The sequence below is a fragment of the Bos indicus genome, chromosome 20, assembly GCF_029378745.1.
Source record: "Bos indicus isolate NIAB-ARS_2022 breed Sahiwal x Tharparkar chromosome 20, NIAB-ARS_B.indTharparkar_mat_pri_1.0, whole genome shotgun sequence".
Classification (NCBI taxonomy): Eukaryota; Metazoa; Chordata; class Mammalia; order Artiodactyla; family Bovidae; genus Bos; species Bos indicus.
Genome location: NC_091779.1, coordinates 71,209,749 through 71,232,833, shown reverse-complemented (window position 1 = coordinate 71,232,833; position 23,085 = coordinate 71,209,749). Strand labels below are relative to the sequence as shown.

Genomic DNA, 23,085 nt, shown 5'->3' with positions numbered 1-23,085 from the left:
TACCTCTTGTTTATTCCTAGGTTTTTCTTATTTTGTGATGCCATATCTAAAAGATATATTTTTAAAATGTGTTTGTTTCATTATATGGAAATATAATTGATTTTTTGGTATATTAATTTTATACTCAGCAGTCTTGTTAGATTCTTACCAATTTTCCTGTAGGTGTACTGACCTTCCTAGGACAGTTGTAGCTCCGTGAGAAATGGCTCTTCTCTGTTCCATGCTGTCACTCTGGGTTTTACTGTATGCGTTCGTTTTGGTCTTTCTCCGAGTTTTGCCTTTCCATGCCGGCGGGCTCACCTGGTGCAGTGTGGATTATGTGTGGCCGTAGAGGGCGCCTGTCTTGATACAGAATCAAGGGGGGCTTTCACCATTTCTCTGACAAATTTGAAATAGATATTTTGACCTTGCTCCTTCTGTTGTTGGTTTGCTAAGAATTTGTCATCGTGAATGGATGAATTTTATTAATAAGACACTCTTCTCACGCTTTGGGATGATCATACGATTTTTCTCCCTTGTCCTATAAACCTTTCCTTACATGCGTGCTGCTGCCTGTGCCCCAGCCAGTGACCGAGCGGCCCCAGCAGGGCCGGGGGCTCCTCCGGTCCCTGACCGAGACCCTGGCGAGCCTGGCCGTGGGCAGGGGCCCCGCTCGCTCCTGCATCCTCCCGAGCTGGGCTGTGCCACGGCCCACTCTGATGCGTTTCAGTCGCTTTATCAGCCGGTGTAATTGATAAGTTTTAGTTTGAATCGTGTCTCATTCTGCGCTGCTGCTTCTTCTCGTGTGATCTTTCCTGTCTGGTGTTGCTGTTTTTGGATAGTTTTCTGTCGTTCACATTCCCACCTCTGCAAGTGTGGACGCTGTGTGCCCTGTTCCCGGCGTGGGGGGCATCACAGCATGCTCATATGTTTGATCAGCATGGCTGACGCCACACACGAGCTCTGAGCATGTGGCTCCCTGGGGCTCCCTCCGGCTCACACAGCGCTCGAGCCTCAGTGACGTCTTCTGTGTAACCAGGCACGGTCGCTGTTTGTGGTTATTTACCGTTCACTCTTCACCCCACTTCCCCCTTTAGGGCTCAGACTTGCCTTCTGTCCTCGCCTTCTGCATTTGGAATCTCCTTTCTCACCTACTGGCTGGAGACCGCCCCCCCCCCCCCCCCATTTCGATACAAAAACGCCCTTTATGTCATTCCTGAGGGCGCCATCAGCCGCGTCCGGGGCTGCTGCAGGCGTTTGTGCTGTGATTTGTGTCCAGACCCCACTCCCCGCCTCGCGCCTGGCCTGCGGCAGGCGCTGCTGTGAGCCGCGGGCCCTGCGGGGCAGTCCGTGCTGCTGTGGCCCCATGTGACGCCCGCACACACGGCGCAGCTGTAGGACCACAGCCATGATTCAACACCTTTATTTGTCACTTTACCAACCGGACACAATGTTAACAACAGGGAGCACACGAGGAGGTATGCAGACAGACAACGAGCTTTCACCACAGGTTTGCGAGCAGGCCTCGGACAGCAGCTCCAGTGGAACACCATGCCTGCCCCAGACGCCCCTGGAGCTCCTGGAGAGCAGCTCTGAGTCCCCCAGACGCCCCCGGAGCTCCTGGAGAGCAGCTCTGAGCCCGGGTTCCATGCTGCCGCCCACTGCTTGCCCCAGCACACTGACCAGGCAACGCTCTCATCACTCCCTCACAGTAAGAAAACAGTGCAAAAATAGACCGCATCTCTATGTACATTTATTTCCCTTTCCTGAAAAGACTTAGTACAAACCAGTAGCCTATGATCCCTTTCAAGTCTGAGTTATGTGCGTTTCCTTGTTGTTTGGCTTGGTGTGGGGACGAGAGCGTTAGCGGAAGCACCCCCGAGTGCGGGGCAGCCCCCTCCCTCCCCAGGCGAGGCCACACCACTGAGCTGCGGAGCCCCAGAGCGGTCAGTAGTCGGTCTGGAGGGAGGCTGCTCGGGGTCAGAGCTCTGAGGACGGCCTCGCCACTTCACAGTGTGGCCTAGTCGGCACCCTGTGCCCTGGGGACAGGTGACAGTGGGGTCCGCGCCGCTGGGTCCTGGGGGGTCCGCACCGGCGGCCTTCCCGGTGACCGTGGGTCTTGTGCCTGCGCCTCGCCTCCCTCCGCCCGCACGGCCACAGAGGCCCCCTGACCGCAGGCTGCTGGGCTTCCCGCAAAGCCTCCGTCCCCAGGCCTCGAGGGGCCGCCTCGGCCTGCCCTGAGCTGGCGGCCCCTGGAGTGTGGACGGCCCAAGCCCCCACCTGCCTCTTCCCGACCGGTTTCCACCTGCTTGAACCTTAAGACTGAGGATACTCAAGGTGTAAAAATACTCCAGTACAAATATAGACCTCTTCCTTTAATATTTTAAACATACGTGGTTTCAGCTTCAGTTTTGGCGACCTGACTGTTGCCCGGTTGCTTCTCCTACAGCGTTAAATAGAAATAAATACGGGGGCAGTGGTGCTCGCGTGCGCGCTGCGGGCCTGGCTGGGCGCCCTCCACAAGGAGTGCCCCGACCACATCCCCGTGCCCCAGCGGGCTTGTTGTGCAGTTCCCTTGGCTCACAGACATGTAATTTCTAGTTGACCACGGTTAGCAGAAGCGAGCGGGTGTTGCAGAGAACATGCAGCAAGACGCACACCTGCCTGTGTCTGCAGCATCTGTGCTGAGTGTGGGATCCGTGTCCGTGCTGAGTTACAGGGCCGGCAGGCCTGGGACCTCCGATCGCCCTGCCCTGAGCTGGAGGTGCGTTCCCAGAACTGCACTTAGGGAAGGGAACCTCAGCCGGGCCAGGGACACACGAGACCCGGCCGGATGCCTCTAGACGCCTCAGGAGCCCAAGAGCGCGGGGCTGGGCCGGGCCTGGGTGGCCACCGTGCACTGACCTTCCCTGGCCCAGGGGCGGGGCCCCCGCGACCGGGGGAACTGGTCTCCCGCAGCAGGGGTGCTGCCCTGCAGGCCAGCCCTGGGGGCTGTGGGACACGTTTCCCCACCTGACAGCCGCCTATGAGAGGAAAACAGCCCAGGGCGGGGGCCAGTGTCCTGCCCGCCTGCCCCCCAGCCTTCGGCTTCCTGGCAGTGGAGTGAGGGCCTGGCCGGGCAGCCTTGTTTCCCCAAGTTGGAGACTTCCCAGATGGCAGTGACCCTGTCCTCCAAGTGCTTCCGGACTCCTGTGTTCCATCTCTCACTTCCCAGATGTTTCTACAGTGAGATGTCAGGGGCTTAGAATGAAGCTGCCCACGGAAGCCCAGCGTGTCCAGCGCTAGCCTGAGTCCCTCTCTGGTGGGCAGGGCCTCCAGGTCCAGCAGGGACCAGTGCGCGTGGCAGTGCTGGCCTTCTCGCAGCTACCTGTGCTGTGGGCCGGCCGTGCGTCCAGGGAGGGGTGCCCCAGGCAGCCCACTGCCCTGGACACAGGACGGACAGTGGCAGAGCGCTGGGCTCCAGGAGGCACTCTCCAGGGGCCGCCATGGACTTTCCCAAGACTGACACCAGGACCCTGGGGCCCAGTGGGTCACGTGCCAGGCTGCGGCTGTGTTCACACCAAAGGACATGTTGCCAAGGAGCCAGTGTGACAGGAGGCCCCGCCTCTGGCCTCTCGGAGACCCCAAACGCAGACGCTGGCCGCTCAGGCCCTCCTTGGGCTGGTCTCGCCCTGCGGTTTCTCCTTTCCTGGGCAGTGGTGGACGAGGGGGCCACTCGCAGAGGCTGCAGCGGCCAGCTGGACGGGGAGGGAGGGGGCAGCCAGCCCCCCGCAGCCTTGAGCCCAGGAGTCTTCTTGGCCCAGGACTTGAGGCACAGGGGTTGTGGGAGAGAGGCCCAGAGACAGGCTATTCTGGGTCTTCCCTGAGCCGTTCTGAGAGCAAACTCTAATAACCATTTCTTATTTCTTCTCAGAAAAGCGAAATGAAATGAATTGCCCTTAGTTTTAGAACCCTATAACTTCACACTTCAAGTCAGTTTAGTCGACGGAGCAGGCTCCTTCCTTTGCACAGCAGCCCTCAGCTCAGTGCCCACCCTTAGCACAGCCTTGGTCCATGGGCGTGCATGTGTGTGCAGCGTGTGCGCACATGTGCGTGTGTGCAGCCTGTGTGTGCATAGCATGTGTGTGCGTGCACAGCGTGTGGGTACGTGTGTGTGCGCGCGTGCGTGTGCCACCTCCCCTGCCTGCACGGTGCCTTCTGGGCCCCATGGGGCCCTGACTGGGCTCCTCCGCGTCACTGGGGCTGCAGGTCAGCGCCGTCGTCAGCACAGACCCGACGGGGCCTGTCCACCAGCTCCTTTGGACACCCCTTTGCTGCAAGCCAGTGGCCGGTGTGGTCTGGTTCTGGGAGACACTTTGGAAAAGGCCGTCTAATTCCTGGCAGGGACGAAGCATGTGTGTTAGGAAAGGTGAGTTCAGGGGCCAAAGCTGGGGTCCAGGGGGCACGAGGGCTGGGCAAGAGGGAGGCGGGGGGCTCCGCGGCCACCCAGCCCCAGGTCCGAGTTCTGCCGGTGAGCACAGGAATGTAACGAAGTGGAGGTGGTGAGGGCCCAGGGACGGGAGGCCCGCCGGCTACTTGCCCCCCTGCACCTTCTGGTCATAGGTGCCCGCGTGCTTGTAGCCCGGCACGTAGCCCGACTCATCCACGAGGTCCACGCGGCCCGCCCGGCCCTTGCCCCTGCCTGACGGGTCAAAGCGCTCCTTGTGGGAGCCCGTGAACTTGCTGGTGTCCGTGAGCCGTGACACAGTGGGCGAGGAGATGGCTTTCTGCAAGACAGCAGGGACGTGGGGGAGGTCAGCCTGGGCCCCAGACCACAGACGGGCCACCCGCGTGGGGACCCACACCTGTCCCGCCTGCCCGCCCGGGGCACTCACCGTCACCCCCGAGATGATGGGGGCCTTGCCCTCGATGAGCTTGTGCACCTCCCTGACAGCCTCCTCCGCGCTCTTGTCTTTGAATCTCTTCTTGGCGAGCTCCTCCAGCGCCTCCTTGAACTGCTCAAACGTGATGGTCCTGCAGGACTTGCCCCTGCAGGGAGTGGAGTCTCAGGGGGCGCCCAGGGACCCCCACCCTGCCCCAGGCCCCGTGACATCGGGGACCCCCACCTCCGCTGCAGAGCCCAGAGTGAGCCTGCCCCTCCCCCACCTCAGTCTGCAGCATTTGCACCCAGCAGTTGGTTGCCATTGGCAACGGCAGCAAATATAAATTGTCTTGGAGAGAAGCTTAAAGAAAGCACATCATTTATGAAAGACTGGACATCAAAACACAGCTTCATCTAGTTCTAAAGCAGGCGAGCGTGCGGCCTCCGTGGGAGACAGACCCGCACAGAGAGGGTGGGAAGCACGTCGCCCCCTACGGTGTGGAGGGCATCTCAGTCCCGCCTGGGGCCCCCAGCCTGCATGGAGGCACCGTCCCCCAAGGACAGGATTGGGGTCCGCCTCCCCACGTCCGGGCCTGACCAGGGGCCTGGGAGCAGCTCTCCATGAAGACACAGCCCCTGGCGGCCGGACCTGGCGGGTCATCCTCCCAACTTCAAGATGCCTGAACTGGCTCTCCATCTCTGAGAATCTTAACTGGTAAACAGTTCTGCTCCCTGGAGCAGATCTCCCCCAGCTAATCCGTTCAGTGAGGGCTTCAGTGTTTTACAGCAAGAGAAGGTGGGGGACGCGCCTGGGATGAGAGAGGCCGCCTGCAGGAGCCCAGGACTCCAGCGGCAGCATGGCTGCGGTGCCCGGGGTCCTGGCTGGAGGGCACCCTGGGTGGAAGGCGCCACGCCCACGTCGCCACTGGCCACAGCAGCCGCAGGACGGCGTCAGAGATGGGGAGCACAGGATTTCAACAAGGTCACAAAGGCAGTGAGTGGTCACATACTGTCTTTTCAGCAAACAGAGCCACAGCGACCGGTGGGCCGTGTGCAGAGGAGCAGACCTGGGCTGGCCCCACACCACCCACAGTAGTAACTGGACCACAGTCCTGAGCTTGTCACAGTGCCTGAACTGGCTGCCTTGTGAGAGACCATCCAGGTGCAAATCTTTGTGACCCTGTCTTAGGCAGAGATCTTCTTAGAAACAGCCCCCAAAAAACAATCCAGGAAAAAAAAAAATGAATTGGACTTGACCAAAACTTTTAAAACCATGCTCTTCAAAAAGATACTGTTCAGAGAAGCAAAAGACAAGCCACAGACTGGAGAAAGTTCACTAAAGTATTCATGTCTGAATACGCAAATAACAAGAAGAAGAAAACACAAGGTAAAAAGTTGGGCAAAATATTTGAACCGGGCACTTTGTCCAAGGTCTACCAGTTGCAAACCAGCCCAAGAAGGACGTTCCATGCTGCTGGGCGTGAGGGGAGTGAGAGGGCATCCCAGCGTGGCCTGGTGTGGCACCCACCCGCTGGCACAGCTGCCGTGAAGGCCGGATGAGCGCACAGCGGGGCGCGGCGGCCCTGGGAGGCCGGCGGCCCACACAGCCCCGTGACCCCTCCTGGCCCACTTGCTCACCCTCCTGTTCACGGACCTGTTCAGTCACCAGAACTCAAGCAGCTCGGCGACGATGGACAGACACACCTCAGGACATCCCCGGCACACACGGGGACTCACATTTGACACGTGAGCCTGAGGACATGGGACACGCTGACCAACTATGCCGAGGTCAGGGCAACAGTGGAAGGAGGCCTCGTGAGACTGGACGTCCAGGTCGTGGGTTGCGCCCACCCCTGGAAGCCCCGCCGCCCTGCATGGCCACTCTGAGGCCATGCGCCCGGCCCTGCCATGGGCAGGGAACCTGCTGTCCCAGCTGGGGGATGACCCTCCACGGCCACGGGGTCCCGCTTGTTTGTCCCGGGCCGTCAAAGGCGAGCCTGTCTCTATTCACAGGCTCCAGGCCCAACTGGCAGCCCAGTGTCCAGCCGGGGGGCACACAGCCCTCCCCGCACCACGGCGCCAGGCGCCACCAGCGTGAGTCACTTGGCCGGGGTGGAGGGACGACCGCCTGGGCCTCCGTCAGAGGCCACATTCAGATCGTGTGGACGCGGGGCCCAGGGCTGACCTGCCTGCCGCACCAGGCGGGGCAGGCGTCCCCACCGTGACTGCCCCACAGAGTTCGGGGCCTGGTCGGGACCAGCAGGGAGCTTCCCCAGGGGCCCGTGGCCCGCCACTGAGAGCAGTCCCCGGGGAGCTCTCCAGTGACAATGCCAGCTCTTCTCCGGAGACGCCTGGTTACTTGACACAGCTGCGCAGACACAGGGCGCCTGTTCTGCAGAGCACAGAGATGAGAGGGTCCCCATAGCAGACCCCTCTTCTCCCGCCTGGCACCTGGGTCAGAGGCTGTTGTCCTGTGGGGACGCTGGCCCAGCGGTAACGGGGTCACTGGGTGCACACGTGGCCCCCGCGCTGAGCTCCCTGGGCGCTGCACTCCTGGGCCTGCAGGCCCAGGGCAGGTCACCCAGGGACGCCTGGTGGCCAGGGATCCTGGCGGGGGGCCAGCCAGCCCTCCGAGGACAGAGGTCTGTGCCTCCAGGGCCAGCATCATGAAGGGCCCTGGACTTTGGCCAACACGTCCCAGGACGACACAAGGGCGCCCCCAACCCGCCCTGGACTATAACCTGCCCCATGCGGGGCTGGAAGAAGCCAACTCCGGACGCCCCTGACCTGCAGGAGCCGGACACGGCGACCCATCCAGAGAGCAGGAGGTGGGACCTGACCCCCAGCAGGCCCAGGCTGGGGGGGGGGCCCTGGGGGACTGGACCGCAGCAGACATGCAGGCTGCCACAAAAGTGGCGCCAGACACTGGCCCCTGCTCTTTGCCCGGCTCCCCTCTGCGGGCCGCCTTCTGGCCTCACCCCGGCCTGGGCCTGGGCCCCGAGGGCGACGCTGCTCACACACAGCTCTGGGATGCCGGCCGGCCCCCCGCCCCGGGCCCAGGCTCTGCAGATGCACCAGGAGGGCCGCAGCAAGCCAGGCCAGGCTCTGCTGGATGCCTGCACGGCCTCGGGGGGCCAGGAGAGGGACCCCCGGACCCTGTGAGACCGCAACACCAAAGCTGGAAGCAGGACCTAGGGGCGGCGTCCCTACCAGCCTGGACGCAGGGGCAGCCTGACACCTCGTCCCAGGAGCTCAGCCCACCCCACCTGCTCCCTCAGGCCCCGTGGATGCGCCAAGCTCCAGGCTTCGGACAGTCCCCGCCCCGCCCCGGCCCGCGCCGTCCCAACCAGCCCAGACAAGGCTCCGGAATCACGGGGAACGTGACCATTGTCCAGAAAGCTGTGAGTGGGGGCCAGGAGGGGAAGCCCCCCATCCCTGCCTGCCCCACCTGGGCACACACACAGGGACCCTGCGGCCCATGGACCCCCGATGTGCTCGTGGGAATGGTGTCCTGCGCTCACTCCTCTGGCCCTGGGGCAGCGGAGCAGGGATGGGGGTGGGGAGCCCCGTCTCAGAAACAATAGTTTTCGATCAAGGCCTAGGGAAGAGCGGCAAGAAGTTTGTTTAAAACTTAACACATAGTAACATCAAAACAAACAAGCGCTGCCACGGCGACAGGCCCAAACAGAGGCTGCAGATACCGGCGCGGCAGGGCCACCGAGCCATGGCAACCACCCCAAACAGAAACAGCCGTCGCCATCAGCCCCCGAGGCTCTGAGTCCGCAGCCGAGGCTCCCACGAGCCCGGCCGCCTCTGCCGGGGCCACCACCTGGGGACCCTCAACCAGCATGCACACGTCCACGCCGCACCACGCTCCGCAGACCTGGGCACCAGGGGGCCCCGGCCTGTCCTGCAGGACCCTACCCGGAGCACCGCCCGCCTCTCCCCAGGACAAGAGCGTGAGGGTGGGTCCCTCACTCCATACCCAGGAGGTCTGGGGGGGTCCGCCCCCGGAACAGGTCACAGGGACCCCACGGGGAGTCTAGGTTCAGGAGGGCAGCGGGAAGGAGCCACAGGCTGCTCTTAACTGTGTCTTGATCATGACCCTCGCTGGGCCCGTGCCCCCAGACGGCCAGCACCCCGCAAGCTGAGGCAGCGATCCTGGGGTCCGGGCAGCCGGGGGGCTGGGGTGGCCTGCATGTTTGAGCAGCTGGCATCCTGCCCTCTGGAGTGGGGCTGGGGCCAGAAGGGGCCACCCTTCCTGGGGCAGGAGGGCCTGTGTCCCCCCACTGCCCACGCGTCCTGCACACGGAGTCTCCGGGCCTGTCCAAATTGCTTGTCCTCCAGGTGAGCCCTGATCAGGGAGTGGAGCCCTGAGCTCTACGTGTGCGTACATGTGCACACGTGTGTGATGCAGCGGGTGCTTTTCTCGGGTGTGGTCCCGGGTGTGGCGGCCAAGAGAGGGGGAGGGGCGCGCTGACGCCTTGAGGTGCTCACGCGTGTGGACACACGTGGACACGCATGCAGAGGCCACTGTTCATTACCCCTGCCCTTCCTCACACGGGAACGCCCCCCAGAGCTGAGGAGCCGCACCACGGACGCCTACCTCCGGCTGCCACCCGCGCCAGGCCCCGCAGGCAGGACTCACCCTCGCGAGACCCTCGCCCGGCCCAGGCCCCTGGCCCCGCCCCACTGCCCCATGGGTGTGGCTCTGGCTCCGCCCACAGGGCCCGCAGGCAGGACTCACCCTCATGAGACCCTCGGGGCCCCACCCAAGCCCCTGGCCCCGCCCGAGGGACCCAGCCCCAGCCCCGCCAGCTCCCGCAGGCAGGACTCACCTACGCGAGACCCTCGGGCCCCCGCAGCCGGCTGTGACTGCCCCCACCCGAGCCCCCGGCCCCGCCCGAGGGACCCAGCCCCCCACCCCCGACAGCCCCAGGCGGGGCCGGCACGCACTTGATCTTGCTGAAGACGATGTCCACGTCAGTGACGGTCACGCTCCGGCCGTCGATCACCTGGCAGTCCCGGCACAGCTTGGACCAGTTCTTGCCGTGCATCTCCCGGCCCGACGCCCGGGCGTCCCCGTGCACCGCGAACTTCCGGAAGGCCTCCTCCAGGGCGCTGAGCTCTGCGCCCGCCGCGGCCGCCCCCTCGCCGGCCCCTTCCGCCTCGAGCGACAGCCTTTTGGCTGCCTTGTCCTTGGCGGGCTCCCCCGGGGACTTGGGGGGCGTCTTGTTGGCGGGCTTGGGCCTGCTGTCAGCCATGCTGCTGGGAGGAAGAGAGGAGAGGTCACCTGCTTTGTGGGTGGCTGTGTGAGACCCCCTGGCACCCACGGACAGCAGCCCTGCCCAGAAGCGACTTCGCAACCATGGGGGACACAGTGTCCTGCGTCTGCTGCAGACACAGCCCAGCCCCTCCGGCCCTGGCACCCTGTCCACCTGTCCCCAAGGTCCCAGCCCCAGCCACGGGGGGAGCATGCAGCCAGCAGCCCAGGGGGTGCAGGACCACTCCAGAACCCCCTCACCTTCCCCTCCAGCTACTGCTCTGGGGGCTCCCCGAGCAACACCCCTCTGGGCACCGGTGGGGTGACATGGTCCTTGTGGCGAGGATCCAGAGCAGTCACACAACTGCCCCCACCTCAGGGCCTGGCCTGCTGACCAGGGTACCCCTCACCCGGGTGGCCAAGCTGAGTGCTGGGGGCAGAGGGGGCCCCAGGTGAGGGCAGGCGTCTGGGGGACCCCAAGGGCTGAGCACAGCTGCGCCCAGGCCCAGGGTGGAGGCCCCATGTTGGGGGGACGGCTGACGGGGTCCGGAGCCCAGCGAATCCCCAAGGCTGGGCCTGGGTCCCTGTGAGGCTGAGACACCTCCACCTCCAGCAGCTTTGGGGGGCCCGGAGCTGAGCATTGACACCCCCAGAGGCATGGCCAGTGGCTAGAGTAGGACCCGAGAGCCCAGCCCCGGGAGGAGCAGCGGCCTCTGGAGAACCAGCAGGTCAGCGAGTGGAGAGAAGGCAGGATGCGGCCCAAGCACAGAGGCCAGCTGGGCACCCAGAGCCGTGGACAGCTAGCTTGCTCATGGCCGAACCCACAGAAAACCCTCAGGTCTGAGTCAGAGCACAGAAAGCAGCGCCCGGCCAGGCAGGAGTCCCCGCCAGGCCCGGCTGAACTCAGGACCTACGAGTTCCCCGAAGAGAAAGGTCGGCACAGCTCGAGACACGCCGGAGGCCCCGTCACTGGTGCGGGAGGCCCCGGGCCCAGGGCTCGGGGCCGGGTGGACACGGCTGTGGATGCGGCCGTGAGCCCCAGAGCCAAGCTCTCCATCCAGAGCTCCACATTCACCGTGAGCACACAGTATCTTAATAACCTGAAAATTACTTTAACAAAAAGAACAGGAGTCAGGACTTCCCTGGAGGTCCAGTGGTTAAGGATCTGCCTGCCAGTGCAGGGGACCCAAGTTCGGTTCCTAGTCCGGGAAGGTCCCACCCACCGCAGAGCAGCTAAGCCCGAGCAGCACAGGTTCTGAGCCAGGGTGCCTGGAGCCTGGAAGCCATAAGGAAAGAAGACGAGCTACCACAATGAGGGGTCAGCACACAGCCATAAAGACCCAGCACAGCCAAAAATAAACAAAAAAAAACCGGAGTCAGACCCTGTGTGCGGGTGGGAAGCTCTCCAAGGGGACTCCTTAGTGACCCCAAGGTGTTCTGGGAAGAAGCCGGGCTGGGTGGGAGAGCAGAAATCACACAGCCCGTGTCGCATCCGACGGATGCAGAGCAGGTGAGTGCCTACAGGCAGGATGCCCGGCAGGCTCTGTCCCTGTTTGCAAGGGAGGCTTCTCAGCAGCTGGTCCTGGTGTGGACCAGGGCTGGGGGTGGGAGGACAGGTGGGCGGGCAGGGGACCTGGAGGCAGCCGCCTGAGGTGGCCCGGCCGGCCCTGCTGCGGCCCGCAGACCCCAGAGGCCTCGGGAGAGGGAAATGAGGAGGAGCTGTATGTCCAGAACGACTCTGCCTGGCAATGCCCTTAAGACGGGCGCCTGAAGCAGCACCTATAGAAAAGGTCTCACAAGACAGATGCTTATACACCACAGCCACCGCCTCTGCGTGACTTCAGCACAGTGTCCCAGCCAGGAGGGCCGGGGATCCATGATAGTGATGTGCCTGCAACAGGGCCAAGTGTCTGTGAGCGGGACCAGGTGTGTCTGTGAGCGGGACCAGGTGTGTCTGTGAGCAGGACCAGGTGTGTCTGTGAGCGGGACCAGGTGTGCCTGTGAGCTGGACCAGGTGTGTCTGTGAGCGGGACCAGGTGTGCCTGTGAGCTGGACCAGGTGTGTCTGTGAGCGGGACCAGGTGTGCCGGGTGGACCAGGTATGCCTGTGAGCTGGACCAGGCGCGCCTGTGAGCAGGACCAGGTGTGTCTGTGAGCGGGACCAGGTGTGTCTGTGAGCGGGACCAGGTGTGCCTGTGAGGTGGACCAGGTGCGTCTGTGAGCGGGACCAGGTGCGTCTGTGAGCTGGACCAGGTGTGCCTGTGAGCTGGACCAGGTGTGTCTGTGAGCGGGACCAGGTGTGTCTGTGAGCGGGACCAGGTGTGCCTGTGAGCTGGACCAGGTGTGTCTGTGAGCGGGACCAGGTGTGCCTGTGAGCTGGACCAGGTGTGTCTGTGAGCGGGACCAGGTGTGCCGGGTGGACCAGGTATGCCTGTGAGCTGGACCAGGCGCGCCTGTGAGCAGGACCAGGTGTGTCTGTGAGCGGGACCAGGTGTGTCTGTGAGCGGGACCAGGTGTGCCTGTGAGCGGGACCAGGTGTGTCTGTGAGCGGGACCAGGTGTGCCTGTGAGCTGGACCAGGTGTGTCTGTGAGCGGGACCAGGTGTGCCGGGTGGACCAGGTATGCCTGTGAGCTGGACCAGGTGCGCCTGTGAGCAGGACCAGGTGTGTCTGTGAGCGGGACCAGGTGTGTCTGTGAGCGGGACCAGGTGTGCCTGTGAGGTGGACCAGGTGCGTCTGTGAGCGGGACCAGGTGCGTCTGTGAGCGGAACCAGGTGTGTCTGTGAGCTTGACCAGGTGTTGTTTCAAAGGCAGCGTCAACTCGGCCTCTCCTGGTTCTCCTTGCTGGAGCAGAAGGCAGATCTGAGCTGAGAGTGAAGATGGAATGTGGATTCCTTCTTTTGCAGGTATGAACACACCTCCGCTCCTTGGCTCCCTCAGCTTTCAGCCCCTCATCCTGAAGGGGTCTACACCCCAGCCTGCAGGCACTTCCTGATAGGATGGAGCATCCTGCCCTGGGAAGCCAGCTGCCTTCAGCCCAGGCCCCTCCCACCCCTTGGTGTGCTCTGGGCCCGAAGTCTCGGTGCACCCCAGATGCACTGCCTCCCGTGGGTGCCAGGTATGCCCAGATGACCCAGCCTCCCTGGGCGGGGGACAAGCGTCGCTGGAGAGGGGTCTAGGCTGGTGTGCAGAGGGGCAGGATGCACATGTCTGGAGCTCGGACCTGCACAGGGGACCCTCCGCCCCCCACCCCTCAAGCTCCCAGCACCTCCCCGGGGGCTGTGTGAGGTCCTCCTCTGCAAAACCCAGGGCCGACCAGCCCCAAGTAGGCGAGGGGCCTTCAGGCTTCAGGACACCCCAACTACAAGCTTTGTGATTCTCCCACCTCATACCCAGCGAGCCGGGCTGGCAACGCGGGGGAGCTGGGGCCGTGGTCCAGGAACCATGGTGCCTGGACCCCTCTCAGGCTCTGCCAGGTCACCAGGCTGGGCTGTCGGGCCGGCATCGCAGCCCCTACTTGAAGAGCTGGGGGCCCCCGCCCCGCTGAGTGACCACACTGGGGGCCGCGTCCCAAGAAGACGCTCAGGAGTGGGAGCTGGGCCGGGAGGGAACCCAAGCCCTGGAGGCTCCTGTCGGTTCCTCAGGGTAGCTGGCAGCCGGCCGCCCCCACGAGCCGGGTCACGGGCAGCACCCTCCTGCCGGGCCGGGAGCCCGAGTCCCTGGGCCACGGCCAGGCCAGCCAGCGTGACCCCCAGGCCCAGGGTCCTGCTGACTAGCATCTGTGTAAGAACTGCATGGGCCCTGGAAACTGCAGGTCCCTGAGCCTCTGACAAGTGGGCTGAGCTTGGACCTCGACAGAGTGCCAGACGCCGGCCAGGCTGACCGTCTGCTAAGGGCACCTGATCTCGGCCCCATGGAGGCCGAGCCACAGAAGGCCCCACGCCAGACACCGCTGGACACACAGAGGGAACCCAGAGGCCCTGTGCAGCGGGCGGATGGAGCGGAGGCAGTGCAGAGTGAGCGGGCACCTCCCGGGGCACCTCAGCCCCCTGGCCGGCTCAGCCCCTGGGGGCCTGGTCTCAGGGCAGACATGGTGGAGCGGGGAGGCTGGGGGTGTGACGCCCGCTGTCCTCACGGGAGCCCCAAGCACACTCGCTCTGCAGCCACGCAGAGGAGGCTGGGCGCCGGGTCAGCTGGGCCAGGGAGGACCCCCGCCCGCTCCCCGGACCCCCGCCAGGTGTGGGCGCCGGACCCCTGCAGAAGAGCTTGCGGGCGGGGGGAGGAGGTAGACAGTATATTCCAAAGACCAAGCCGAGGGACTGGACGCCACTATTCTGCGGCCCCCACCCAGCAGAGCTCGACTCCCAGGGCCGGGTCCAGCCCCCAGCAAGGGCACAGTCCCCGAGCAAAGAGCCCGGAGCAGCAGAGCCGAGCCTGCACACCCGCTGGCTGCCCAGGGCCTGAAGCCTTGGCCCTTTATCTCAGAGTTCATTTGAGCCCATTCGCAGCCGCTTGGCCGTTGTTCACATTCGAATCATGATACGGCCACCACCCCACAGCTGCCCAGCACTCGACGTGAATGACCACCCATCCCAGTCAGCGGAGCCTCCCCAGGCGGGCACCCACCCTGCGGAGCTGATGGTGCCTGGAGTCTCAGCATGGACGCAGCCCCCTGCCCCAGCCTGCCTCTCACAGGCTCTGCAGAGACCCCGGCAGGGAGGGTTGCGTGACTGCACTGTCGGACAAGGAAGACACTCGGGGCCCGCGTCACGCACTTCAGGCCAGGGGCCCAGAAAGGCCCCTGGAAGTGGGGACCTCCCGCATGGGGCGAGGTGTCCCTTGGAGCAGCCTGGTCACAGCCACACTGGTCCGGGTCCCGGAGTCAGAGGTGATGTCTCCAGGATGAGAAGAAAGGGGTAGGTGGGCAGTCTTTCTGAGGGAGGCGTCCACCGAGGACCAGGGCCACTCTCCTGCAGCAAGCCTGCTGTGGGAGCCACCCCACCCCCTGAACCTGGGGGCTGCTGCCGCTGGGCTGAGGGGAGGAGGAAGAGGCCAGGACACCAGCCCTGCCCTCAGCAGACCCATGTGGACAGAGGTCACTGGGTCCCTGCAAGGCTGGGGGTTTCCCTCCTGGGGACTCCTTGGCCTCCCAGGACCCACACCCGGGCCCCAGTGTCCAGGCCCCAGAGCCGGCCTCTGCCATCAGCCTGCTTCTTACAAAGCCCAAGAACACAGCACCTGCAGCCCACCTGGTGCCAGGATGAGTCAGGTGTCCTTGTTTGGAAGAAGGGTCCCTGCAGACGCCATCAAGCCAAGGATCTCTAGATGGGCCCACTCTGGACCGGGGTGGCCCTAAGTCCAGCGACAGGCGTCCTTGCAAAGGACAGAAGGGAAGAGACACAGACGCAGAGGAGAGGCCGTGTGCAGACGGAGGCAGAGACAGGAGCCTCGTGGTCCCGAGCCCAGGGGCCCCTGGCACCCCGGGAGATGGAAGCAGCAGGAGGGACCCTCCTGGGGCCTCCCGAGGGAGCCCAGTCCTGCGCCAGCTTCGTCTCGGACGGGGCTCTGGCCCAGAGCGGAAGGAGGACACGTTTCCGCTGTTGCAGCCAAGCCTACGGGCATTTGTTACAGCAGCCCTGGATCCTCGCACACTGGGGAGACCAGGGGGCTGGGGAGGGGGTCCCTGCCCCAGAGAAAAGTGCTTGCGGAGGCCCAAGTGGTGAAGCGCCAGGCGGGCACACAGACCCGGCGGCCAGAGCTGGCAGCGGGCCCGTCCTGGGCTCTGGCCCCCTGCTGCTGTGCACGGTGGGAGAGGCAGAGGCCTCGGCAGGAAGCCTGTCGTTCCAGAAACGTGGCTGCAGTGGGCGGCCTGGCCTCTCTCCGACGGCGGCGCCCGGCAGTCACCACGGCCCCGCACAGCTGGTCCCAGAGCCAGGCCTCTCCTGCCCGGGACCACCAGGATCCCTCGACACCATGGCACCAAGGGTGGGCCCGGCGGGGCCACAGACAGTGGGAGGCCACGCACAGGCCAGGGGCAAGCCCAGGGCTGGGGGGTGGGCCACTGCCCACACCTGACTGGCTGGCAGGTGGGGGACAGTGTGGCCCACGGGCCTCAAAGCCCCACAGAGGGGAGAGGTGGCACTGGAGTGGAGGCCGGGCCACCATCCCCGGGGAGCAGGAAGCCCCCGGCTCACCCCGGGGGAGGGAGGCCCCGTAGCGGCCAGCCCCGTGCTCAGGGCTGGGGGCAAGGCAAGGCGAGGTCTGCCAGACAGAGGGATGCCCGGGAGTGGACGGGCAGCCAGCAAGGGCCGCCAAGTGGGCTCCTCTCAACTCACAACGTGGACTTGGGAGCCCTGGATCGCTGGTGCTCCAAACACCGCTGGACACACCCACTCCAGAGGAAGAGACTCCCACTGGAGACAGAGACATTTCTGTGACATCTTTAGATCACCGTATCCACACACGGTAAAGAAACAGCCGAGCTTAACAGGGGAAGTGCCAAGAGCCTGCAGAGACAAGCGGAGACAGAAACGAGAGGCTCCACTCTCCATACTGGACTCAACTGGACACTAACTCAAAGTAACAGCATGTGCTGTGTGCAGAAGAAATGGGTGGTGCATGCCATGTGCAAAGAGGAAGGGCGGGATGAGGAATTCCAGAAGAGAACAGCGGCTGTGAGAATGCAGGAAGCGGCTTTGAAAAGAGAACACATAGAGTCTAGCCCTGAAAAGGTTAACAACTAAAATTCAGAACTCAGTGGATCAGTTTTACAGCAGGGAAGATTAAAGAACTCCTGGATCAGAAATCCCCCAAAGAAAACACCTAGATGTGGTGTAAACGCGTGTGTACACACATGTACACAAACATGCGTGTGTGCACAGTGTACACGGACGGCCGCGTGCAGACGTGCATGTTTGTGTACGCGTGTGTATACAGACCGCGCGTGTGTGTGTGTGGTGCCCATGGGCTTCCCTACTGGCCCAGATGATACAGAATCCACCTGCAGTGAGGGAGACCCAGGTTTGATCCCAAGTGGGGAAGATCCTCCAGAGAAGGGAATGGCAGCCCACTCCGGTACTTTTGCCTGGAGAATTTCATGGACAGAGGAGCCTGGCGGGCTACAGCCCATGGGGTTGCAGAGAGTGACTGACACATGGTGTACACACAAATGAAAATCATTTGATGGAATTTAGCATTTATTCATCATAAAAATTCTTAGCAAATCAGAAAAGGAAACACATTTCTCAACTTCGTAATGGATGGTGTGTTACTTGCTCAGTCATGTGCTACTCCTTACAGCCCCATGGACTGTAGTCCACCAGGCCCCTCTGTCCATGGGATTCTCCAGGCCAGAATACTGGAGTGGGTCGCCATTCCCTTCCCCAGGGGATCTTCCCGACCCAGGGATTGAACCCCGGTCTCCCGCACTGCAGGTGGGTTCTTTATCATCTGAGCCACCAGGGAAGCCCTTGATAATGGGCACCTACAAAAAACTACAAAAATATGTGAATACTGAAAATGTTTCTTTGCAAGCTGGAGTAAGGGGAGGATGCCTGCCTGCTGTCGCCACTTCTGTTCGCCTCTGTTCAGTGTGGTGAGACAAGGACAGAGCGGCATAAACACGGGAGGCAGAAGTGGACCTGCCACCGCTGCAGTCTCCATGACTGTGCACGCACAGCGTCGGAGGGGTCCTGGGCGACTTTTCAGAATCAGTGTAAGTTCATCAAGATTCCTGCCTACATGGTGAACATACAAAAATCTATTTTATTTCCATGAAGCAGCAAAACCAGACAATAACAGTGTTTAGAAATACATCATTTAAAATAATGTGAGGAAATCAATTTCCTAGGGATCAATTTAACAAAAGTTGTGTAGGACCGTCGACACGTCACCGAGAGAATAGTTGCATCATGAACACGGACTAAGTCTGAGCACAAAGACGCCCGTTATCCCCAGATCCACCCACAGCTTTCACTTAATCCAGTCAGAACTTCCTACACTTTTTTTTTGGTCTGGGTTGTGAGACAAGCTGAATGCAAAGCAAACGAAACGGCCAAAGATCGTGAATTAACTAGCCATCTCGGAGGAAGAACAGGTGGAAGATTTGCTCAGCAGTTTTGAGACTTGATGGGAAGTTCTGGAAATGAAGTGGTGTGTGGTCCTGGTCTAGAACAGAGAATAAACCACGGGGCATAAGAAAGCTACCCACCCACCCGCAAGGTGGAGACGGTGTGGACGGCAAGGTGGTCCTGCAGGAAAAGAGGGAAGAAAACGTTCTCCAAGAAAGGAGACAGGCTTACTGACTAGACACACGGCGAGAAACGAGAATTCACTCAGGTGCCGACGGCAGCAGGAGGCGAGGCCATTAAGCCCCAGGTGGGTGATGCTTAAGAACATCCAATGTCCTTGCGTGGGAAAAACTGTACGTGGTACACAAAACCACTGTCCCAAAGCAGAAGATTCTGAAACAGGCCCAGATTAAAATGTGGAGCTTCTGTTCCTCCAAAAGTATCATTTAAGGAGTGAAAAGGTGGCTGTGGGGTGGACAAGGTGTCTCCTGAGTGCAACCTACGCTGCTGGTCTCCAGAATCTAGAGAGAGCCCTGTGGATCAACCAGAAACCCCAGAGGAATCTGCAAGGTGCGGGGGGGATTGGGCGCCAGGCCTGTCACCGTGGCCTGAAGCACAGGCTCTGACACACGCCCTGCAGGTGGCCATGGCCTACCCGGCGCTGCTGGCGATGGGGCGGCGCCCGGGGCCCTGCAGATGCTCGCCTGTCCCCCAAGGAGCAGAGCAGGGAGTGCTCCTGGCGGCCACACTCACAGGAACCAGAAATCAGAAGCAACTCAGGGCCCGAGGGGCACAGCGGAGCAGCAGACGGCGGTGGCGTGTTCACAGAACAGACACGCTCTGACGGTGCAAGAGCACGTGCTCTGAGCTGAGGTTAGACTAGACGAGGGGCAGGGGGCGGAGGAGGCAGAGCCCGGCCCCTGCAGGAGACAGGAGGGCACCCCGGGAGGCGTGGGCCCAGGGCTGCTGGGCGGAGTGAGCCCTGGACCTGCTCCCGGAGGCTGCTCAGGCTCAGAGCTGTGGCCGCGGCGGCCAGAGACAGAGGGCGTGTGAGACGTCCGGCTTCGTGACGTTCCCGCCGGGGCGGCCCTCCCAGGGTTCACCTGCGACCGGGCATCTGGCCCCTAACACACGGGTGCAACAGGGTGAGACCCTGGGGAACTCGGCCCAGGCCAGGGGACTGTGCTGGGCACGCACACATGGGACAGGAGGGGCACACTCAGGGACGCCGTGCAGCGGGGGAAGGGCCCTGGGTGTTCTTAACTCCTAGGCTTGGACAAAGGACAGTCCTTCCTTTCCACAAATCTAGCAAGAAAAGGGAAAGCGGTGTGAACGAGAGAACGAGCTCCCCGCCCCCACGTCACAGGAGACACAAGCGTTCCGTGCCAAAGCTGGAGCCCTTTGGAGGCTCAAAAGCCCCATCACCCTCACGCCCTGTGGGAGTCAGTTTATGTGTTCTCAGCCAAGAAGGTCCTTCTTTGGACACTTACACATTACATTGCGGTTGAGCTTCACTGCATGTCGCCGCATGTTCTGGTACACTCAAAGGGCAACTCTGCAACCCGCAAGGAGTCTTGCTTCCCTGCCGGGGCGACAGCACACTCCTGACCCTGCCATGGTCCTCTCCCAGCCCCTCCCTTCCCCCCCACACCTCTCCTGGAGGCTGCAGATCACAGAACCTGCACCCCCTGGCGACGCACCCCCCCCAGTGACCCAACCCCCTGGCGACGCAATCCCCCCCCAGTGACCCAACCCCTGGCGACGCACCCCCCCCAGTGACCCAACCCCCTGGCGACGCAATCCCCCACCCTGCCAGCGACGCAGCCCCCTGGTGACCCCCCCCCCAGTGACCCAACCCCTGGCGACGCACCCCCCCCCAGTGACCCAACCCCCTGGCGACGCACCCCCCACTCCAGTGACCTACCCCCTGGCGACACAACACGCCCTGCCAGAGACGCACCCCCCGGTGACCCCCCCCAGTGACCCAACCCCCTGGTAACGCAATCCCCAACCCTGCCAGCGACGCGGCCCCCTGGTGACCCCCCCCCAGTGACCCAACCCCCTGGCGACGCACCCCCCACTCCAGTGACCCACCCCCTGGCGATGCAACACCCCCCGCCAGAGACGCATCCCCCGGTGACCCCCCCCAGTGACCCACCCCCTGGTGATGCACCCCCTTGGTGACGCACCCCAGGAGCAGCCACGTGAATGCCGCAGAGGACGTGCCCCCCACAGAGGCACTGCTGAGCTGGTACACCGAGGTCCCGCGAGGATGCTGGGGTTCGGGGGTGCCAGCTCTGGGGATCCATGGACTGTGACCCCACAGCCACCTCCACAGCCAGAGAGGAAGCTGCTCTCCCAGGAAGGGCTGGATGGTGAGCGAGTGCACCGGGGCCCCGCGGGCCCCACCAGGGCTCCACTCCTTCCTGCCCTGGGAACACCTGTCGATGGAGCGGCCGGGACTGGATGCCGGTCGCTCCTCCTGCCTGCGCCCGCGGCCTGCCTGGTCTTTGGCTTGTGAGCTCGCGTGGGCTCCTCACAGTGCCCCGCACCCTGGGTCTGCAGTGGCTCCAGGGTGGTGCCAGGCGGGGCCCGAGGAGGACCTGATGCCCGGTGCCACGTGGCCCCCACATCCCCGGATGGCATCTCTTGTAAGTGCTCCTCCAGCCTCACCAGCAACATCACCAGCTATAAATAGCCCTGGCGCTAAGTCAGCAAGCCTCTCCCCGAGGAAGCGTTTAATTCTCAGCCTCTTCTGCAGGGAATGGTTCCTCTACCCACTGGGGAAGGGAGCCACGCGGAAGCGGCCCCGAGGGCACTTTGGCTGCTCACGGTTTTCTCTTAAACCTCAATCAGTGATGAGCCATTTTAATTTTCTTTATGAAATTCTCCTGTGATTTGCACATTTCCCACAGTGAGCATCTATAACCTTGTATGTAGTTAAAACAGTTTATTTATTGCGACTTCAAAGGATTCGCAAAGATGAGGCAAACGATGCCCAGGCGATAGGAACACGGCCCCAGATGGCTTCCTCTGGTCTCTCACGGCATCATTCCAGAACGAAGGAGAATTTTTTAATGTAGTACTTAAATGATGACACCTTCCTGAGAGATCCTTCTGAAAGCCATGAAGGCCACGGGCCCTTTCCCCAAGAAAACACGCACCCTCGTGTGTGTCACATTTGGCAGATACTCCCAGGAAATTCACCAACACAGGCTTGCCCCCTTGCTATCCCTGAGCCCTGGGATTCCAACCGCGAGGTTGGAACAGGGGCCGTACCAGAGCCGGGATCAAGAGTCCAGGGGAAGGCCCCCTCAAGGCGCCCCTCCCGCGGCCCGCCCCACCCCATTTCCTGCCTGCTCCAAGCTCGCCCTCCCCACCCCATCGCTCCATCCCCGGATGTGGTCCCAGGGCATTTGGAGTTCAGGTCAGGGTTCACTGACCACCTCCCAGGCTCTGGGGAGGCCCTGCCAGCACCCCTCCCTGAGAGACCGGCCCTGGGGAGCCCTAGAATGTGTGCTGGGTGCCTGGGAAGCCAGGTCTTTGATCATTCGTAAATGTCAGATGAATTAGCCAGTAAATCCACACACGCGTGACCGCACAGCCAGCTTATCCTAAAAGGCGTCTCGTCTTCAGAGAACACAAGACGCCCATCAACACGGCAGGCACAGGGGGCCCTTCTTCCCACCCCGTTTCCAGACTTCATTTACATAACTGAAACCGCAGATAAAGGGTTTCTCCGGATCCTCCTTCAAGGGCGGGGCTCTGGTCCCCAGGGGCGTGTGGAACGCACGCACTGGCCGCCAACCTCTTTATCTAGATTGACGGTTATGCGCCCACATGCGATAAGAAAACATAACACCCCTCTGGCGGATTCTGGGTCGCAGAGTGTCGGTCTGACACACTCACCTGCTCCGATAGAGCACAGCAATGCCCGACACAGAGGGGCGGTGTTCTCGCCAGAAGATCACGCTCATTCTGGGCCGCGGACGCAAAGGGCCTTTCTGTGGCCCTGAAATCCGTGCAGCATGACAGCGGCTCCATTTCAAAGCCTCCAAGCCCTAAATTCCTGCCGTCTCGTTGGCAGCCGCCACCCTGGGCCTGGGCATGTGAACGGTTTATGCAGATGGACCCGGAGGGGGAAGGGGCTGCAAGGGGCGTGCTCAGTCCTCTGCGCACCGACGGGCAGAAAGGCCGGGGCGCCCCAGCGAGGGCCGATTACAAACCCGTCCTCTGCGTCGCCGGCCGCTCCAGCCCGTGCCCCCCGCGCCCCGCCGCCCGTCCCCAGACCCGCGTCCGGACGCAGCCGCGGGGGCCCGAGCGCCGGCAGCTGGGGGGCGCGGGGCCTCGGGGAAGGGACGCGGCCGGCGCGCGGAGCGGGGGGCGCGCCCCGACCTGCGGGTGCAGGTGGCTAGAGAAGCAGGCGCCCCGCGCCCCGGGACAGCGCCCCACGGCCACTTACCTCGGAGATGCGGCGACCGCAGCGGCAGCGCCTCCGCGACTCGGCCGCGAGCGACCCGGTGCCCGGCCTGCGCTCGCGCCGCCGCTCCCCGCCGCCGGCCCCGCCCCCGGCCCGGGCCCGCCCCCGGCCCCCCGCTTCCGCGCCCGGCCCGGCCCACGCCCTGCGCGCCGCGCGCTCTCATTGGGAAACGCGGCCCCGGCCCGCCCCGCGCGCTCCGGCCGCCCCGCCCGGCCCTCCCCCCGGCCGCCCGACGCACCGAGGCCGGCCTCGCTCGGCCTCTGCCTTACAAGGCGGGTCGGCGCGGGCCCCGGGGCCACACGGCTCCGCGGGCGGGGGCGGCCCCTCCGGCCCCTCCGGCCCCCGGGCGCTGGGAGACGGAGGGGCGCGCGGACCGGCCTCCCTAGGGGGCCAGTCGGGTGCGAGCCTCTCCGCGGAGACGCTGTGGGTCCGCGT

General features: G+C 63.2%; 2 protein-coding genes across 6 annotated transcripts; one reads left to right on the top strand and one right to left on the bottom strand.

The window, feature by feature from the left end:
- Positions 1 to 1,386: 1,386 nt before the first annotated feature.
- On the bottom strand, positions 1,387 to 22,740 carry TPPP (tubulin polymerization promoting protein). 3 transcript variants are annotated; one of them, XM_070774909.1, is made up of 4 exons: positions 22,633 to 22,740; positions 9,797 to 10,105; positions 4,854 to 5,007; positions 1,387 to 4,745 (listed from the first exon to the last, which is right to left on the bottom strand). In XM_070774909.1, exons 2-4 carry the CDS (start codon positions 10,102 to 10,104, stop codon positions 4,551 to 4,553), a joined length of 657 nt encoding a protein of 218 aa, XP_070631010.1. In that variant the 5' UTR covers position 10,105; positions 22,633 to 22,740; the 3' UTR covers positions 1,387 to 4,550. The 3 variants fall into 3 exon arrangements, with proteins under 3 accessions (XP_070631010.1, XP_070631011.1, XP_070631012.1); XM_070774910.1 differs by having other exon boundaries at positions 9,797 to 10,108; positions 22,633 to 22,727; XM_070774911.1 differs by lacking the exon at positions 22,633 to 22,740 and adding an exon at positions 20,360 to 20,653.
- LOC109574965 (uncharacterized) lies at positions 7,932 to 18,612 on the top strand. 3 transcript variants are annotated; one of them, XM_070774908.1, is made up of 3 exons: positions 8,105 to 8,805; positions 12,912 to 13,007; positions 13,916 to 18,612. In XM_070774908.1, the coding sequence occupies exons 1-3, from the start codon at positions 8,689 to 8,691 to the stop codon at positions 14,639 to 14,641; spliced, it is 939 nt and encodes a 312-aa protein (XP_070631009.1). In that variant the 5' UTR covers positions 8,105 to 8,688; the 3' UTR covers positions 14,642 to 18,612. The 3 variants fall into 3 exon arrangements, 1 of the variants encoding a protein (XP_070631009.1); XR_011562478.1 differs by lacking the exon at positions 12,912 to 13,007 and having other exon boundaries at positions 7,932 to 8,805; positions 13,008 to 18,612; XR_011562479.1 differs by lacking the exon at positions 8,105 to 8,805 and having other exon boundaries at positions 12,123 to 13,219.
- Positions 22,741 to 23,085: the final 345 nt, after the last annotated feature.

Coding starts and splice junctions, on each gene's coding strand:
- LOC109574965 (XM_070774908.1), top strand. CDS start 8,689: ATGCACACGTCCACGCCGCACCACGCTCCGCAGACCTGGGCACCAGGG. Junction 8,806..12,911: donor CCCAGGACAAGAGCGTGAGG/GTGGGTCCCTCA, acceptor GTTGTTTCAAAG/GCAGCGTCAACTCGGCCTCT. Junction 13,008..13,915: donor GTGGATTCCTTCTTTTGCAG/GTATGAACACAC, acceptor TGGAAACTGCAG/GTCCCTGAGCCTCTGACAAG.
- TPPP (XM_070774909.1), bottom strand. CDS start 10,104: ATGGCTGACAGCAGGCCCAAGCCCGCCAACAAGACGCCCCCCAAGTCC. Junction 5,008..9,796: donor ATCGTCTTCAGCAAGATCAA/GTGCGTGCCGGC, acceptor CACTCCCTGCAG/GGGCAAGTCCTGCAGGACCA. Junction 4,746..4,853: donor CCATCATCTCGGGGGTGACG/GTGAGTGCCCCG, acceptor GCTGTCTTGCAG/AAAGCCATCTCCTCGCCCAC.